This window comes from Aegilops tauschii, chromosome 2 (genome assembly GCF_002575655.3).
Source record: "Aegilops tauschii subsp. strangulata cultivar AL8/78 chromosome 2, Aet v6.0, whole genome shotgun sequence".
NCBI lineage: Eukaryota > Viridiplantae > Streptophyta > Magnoliopsida > Poales > Poaceae > Aegilops > Aegilops tauschii.
The window spans coordinates 194,929,995-194,934,275 of NC_053036.3; the positions used below are offsets into that span (position 1 = coordinate 194,929,995).

The 4,281-nt window shown below is 59.0% G+C and overlaps 1 protein-coding gene across 1 annotated transcript; it reads left to right on the top strand.

Annotated features, from left to right (window-relative positions):
• The first annotated feature begins 206 nt into the window (after positions 1–206).
• On the top strand, positions 207–2,993 carry LOC109777205 (aspartic proteinase nepenthesin-1-like). Its single transcript, XM_020335844.4, has one exon. It carries the CDS (start codon positions 318–320, stop codon positions 1,635–1,637), a length of 1,320 nt encoding a protein of 439 aa, XP_020191433.3. The 5' UTR covers positions 207–317; the 3' UTR covers positions 1,638–2,993.
• The last annotated feature ends 1,288 nt before the right edge of the window (positions 2,994–4,281 follow it).

Genomic DNA, 4,281 nt, shown 5'->3' on the forward strand with positions numbered 1-4,281 from the left:
CCATAATGAAAACCGAGTTTAATATTTGAATTGTGCAGTTTAAATGTCGCCTGGGCATGACGACGGACGTTTAGGAAACGGATTTGCCGGGTTTGGGTGTAGATGCTTAGCAGAGCTGGCGGTGAGACGCCAAAGGTTGTAGCGACGTGCGGATGCACTTCGCAACCATCATCCATGATGCAAAAAAATACAGTAACAGCCAACACCGAGAACAGTTCTCATTCGTCAAGTATATTTGTATCCAGCACTATCTAAAACATGAACACCTAAAATCACCAATAAGCTATACTGACATCTCGTATCTCTTCTTGAGAACAATGGCATCGGGGAGATCTCTTCTCCTCTGGTTGCTCCTCTTGTTGCCGTCGTTTGCCATTTCCTCGGCATCGAGTCGTGGCATCCGCCTTGAGCTAACCCACGCAGACACCCGCGGCGACTTCACGGGGATCGAGCGCATCCGTCGCGCTGCCGACCGGAGCCACCGCCGCGTCAACGGCCTCCTCGCCGCTGCCCCTCCATCCCCTGCATCGCTGCAGAGCGGCGGTGCTGATGAAACGGCGGCCGTTCACGCGAGCGCGGCAACGTACCTCGTCGACCTCGCCATCGGCACGCCGCCGCTACCGATCACCGCCGTCCTCGACACGGGCAGCGACCTCATCTGGACGCTGTGCGACGCGCCCTGCCGGAAGTGCTTCCCGCAGCCCACGCCGCTGTACGCGCCGGCCATGTCGGCGACATACGCCAACGTGTCGTGCCGCTCGTCGCTGTGCGAGGCGCTCCGGAACCCGAGGTACCATTGCTCGGCCCCCGATCCCGGCTGTGCGTACTACTTCTCCTACGGCGACGGCACCTCTACAGACGGCGCCCTCGCCACCGAGACGTTGACGCTCGGCTCAGGCACCACCGTGCACGGCATCGCGTTCGGCTGCGGCACGGAGAACCTCGGCAGCACGGACAACTCGTCCGGTGTGGTCGGGATGGGAAGGGGGCCACTCTCGCTGGCGTCTCAGCTGGGCATCACCAGATTCTCCTACTGCTTCACGCCCTTCAGCGACAAGGCGGCGAGCCCTCTCTACCTAGGCCCGTCGGCGACCCTCTCGACCACCGCCCAGTCCACGCCGTTCGCGCCGAACCCAGCCGGCGGGCGCAGGAGCTCATATTACTACCTCACGCTGGAAGGGATCACCGTCGGCGAGACCCTGCTGCCGATCGACCCCGCCGTGTTCCAGCTGTCGCCCATGGGCGGCGGCGGGTTCATCATCGATTCAGGCACGACGTTCACCGCGCTGGAGGAGCGCGCGTTCGTGGTGCTGGCCCGCGCGGTCGCGGCGCGCGTGGGGCTCCCGCTGGCCAGCGGCGCGCACCTCGGGCTCAGCCTCTGCTTCGCTGCACCGGAGGGGAAGACCGAGGCGGTGGACGTGCCGCGCCTGGTGTTCCACTTCGACGGCGCGGACATGGCGCTTCCCAGGGAGAGCTACGTTGTGGAGGACCGGAACGCCGGGGTGGCCTGCCTCGGGATGGTGAGCATGCGGGGGATGTCGGTGCTCGGCAGCCTGCAGCAGCAGAGCATGCACTTTCTGTACGATCTTGAGGGGGGCGTGCTGTCGTTCGAGCCAGCGGAATGCGGCAAGCTATAGGATTGGTGAAAGTTTTTTTTTCCTTTTTTTGAAAAAATTGTTGTATTTTTTTCCGAGGATACGCCAATCGCGTACCTTAGCTTTATAGAAGGAAGAAAAATATGTACAAGAAATTACACATCGCTAGCTAGGAGTCACAGACCGACCCTAAGCAAGCCTCCACACCACTCCCTACCCAAAACCGCAAACCTCGCCGCGTCTCGACCAACACCGGTCATCTCCGAAGAACAGCAACTCCAGCTTCCTTGGATAAACCAGCGACGACCGTACATAGCGCCTGAGAGGAGCGATCCGGGCAGTCGCGAACACCGGAGGAGTGCATCAAAGGGCTTCTCGTCTCCCAGCACAATGCTCTCATCAGAGGAACGACGTCAAAGACACCGCCATCATGTCGATCCTGCGAATCAAGGCTTTCGCCCCGAGGACAATTGCCGCCATCGGGCAACGAGGCAAATGGCAACAAACACGGCGACGCCTCCAGGAAGGAAAATGACATCCACGGATGCCATCATCGTCGGTCCGACCAAAGCCGAACATGATTTTCATCCGTAGCGCTGCACATCTCCACGCCGCCAAGATCATGGCCAGCCCTGACCGATGCCTCGCACCGCCGACGCTGCAGCAACATGCCATCGAAGCCACACCAACGAGAATCACTCCAACCTCACTGCCGAGGGAGGACGCCTCAAGCCACCGCCTGCAGCACAAACGAAGAACCGCAGCATCCGCCGAGCGGTGCAAGGACCAGAACCACCACGACGGCCTTCGCCCGCACCAGGGGACTGCCACCAGATCCGGTCTGATCCGCACCTCGAGCCACTCTCCGGCACCAACTCCGTCGTGGCATCACCATGCGCCTCACACGGCTGCAGCCGAGCGCCCGCTGCCCGCCAGGACCCTTCCTAGCAGGGCCTCGCAGCGCCGCCGCCTCCATGGCTGCGCTCACGCCGCCGCCACAGACGGTGCCGGTGCACCACCAACTCCCACCAGCCTGCTGCGCCCTACGCCAGGCTCCAGACGACCGCCGCCAGCACACACCCCGCTGCGAGCCCCGCACACCGACCACCAAGAGGAGCCGGCAACCTCCCAACCCGCGCCAGATCCGGATCGTGGGATCCCAGAATCGCGCACAGAATGCCGAAGCCGACCGCCGCCCGAGCACTGGCGCCACCGTGGAGCCATCAGATCGGGGAGGAAGAAGATGTCGCGCGCCGCCGACCCGCGCGGACCCCGCCACACGCCCGAGCGCCGGCGCCACCGCGGCGCCATCAGATCGGGAGGAGGAGGAGCCCGTGCCTCGCCGCCCCGCGCAGGCCACGCCGCCGCCAGCGCCGCAGCGCCACCAAGTAGGGGAGCCACGCCGCCCAGATCCGCCGGCGGCCCGACGCACGCTGCCGCCGAGCGCCGCCGCGAGGGCCGACCGTCCCGCGCCGCCCAGGAGCCTCGCGAGAGGGGATGAGCCCCGCCGTCGCCGACGCACGCGCAGGCTTTGCCCGGCGCCGTCCCCTGGCGGCGGCGAGGGAGGAGGAGGTGAGAAAGGGGAGCGGCGGCGGTGAACTAGGGTTCCGCCCGGGCCGCTCGCGGGAGCGGCACGGGGAACGGGTCTTGCAAGTTTTTTGTACGAGAGGAGGATTGATGCAAGTTAATTGTATCGACTAGGTGACGGCTAGTTTCTTTTTTAGGAAAAGAGGAAAAGAGGGGTTCCCTCCTATTTCAGGGAAACCAAGGTCGTTCACGACAACATCCAGTTGCAAGGACAAGCACCAAGCAGCTAAGATCTAAGATCGTTCTATTACAGATATATAGGGGCTGTTTGGTTGGCTTCCGCAAAAAGCTACCTGACTCAGGCACAATTTTCACGCGTTGGACTTTGAAGGCCTGAGACCAGAATTGCTATTAGGGAGCAGCTGCCTACTAGAACTCCATTCAAACAGCCTCCTACTGCTTACGAGCCTACCACAACACGTAACCAAAGTTCAGGAACGACAAACAAACAACCACGACACCATGCAAAAGACAGCATCAAGAAGGAAGAAGAGTAGTCTTCGATAAGTAGCTCTCAGCCACTAGTCTTGGAATGCCTAACCTCCAACCCTGCGCCGCGCGGTAGACTTCACTTGCCACCTGTTTCATTAGCCTTGCCTCTAGTATCAGCGTTTTCCCCGTTGGTTCCTTTATCTGCAAAACGGCCCAATCCGATATGCAGTTACAAATCAGTTTCATCAAACTCATAGGATCATAAATTTTCTTTCTAGAAAATGCAGGTGGCGGCTAGTTAATCTGCAGAGAAATGTTTCTTCATAACCGTTAAAATAAGGTGTGATTCATCTATCTTTTGCCACCTGTTACATCTCTTATCTCTTCCTCCCTCCGTCCCAAAATGAGTGTTGTGGTGTTAGTTCAAATTCCTTCGTCTCAAAACAAGTGTCGTGGTTTTAGTTCATCTTACAACCCAAAATTAGTGTCGTGGTTTCAGTTCAAATTGCACTATCCCAAATAAGGGTCGTGGTTTTAGTAAAAAAAAATAAGTGTCATGGTTTTAGTTTAAATTTGAACTAAAACCACGACACTTATTCGGGATGGAGGCAATATTTGCTACTAATAAATGCGGTCAGTCTTTTGGCACTCTTTTGTTAAAGGATGG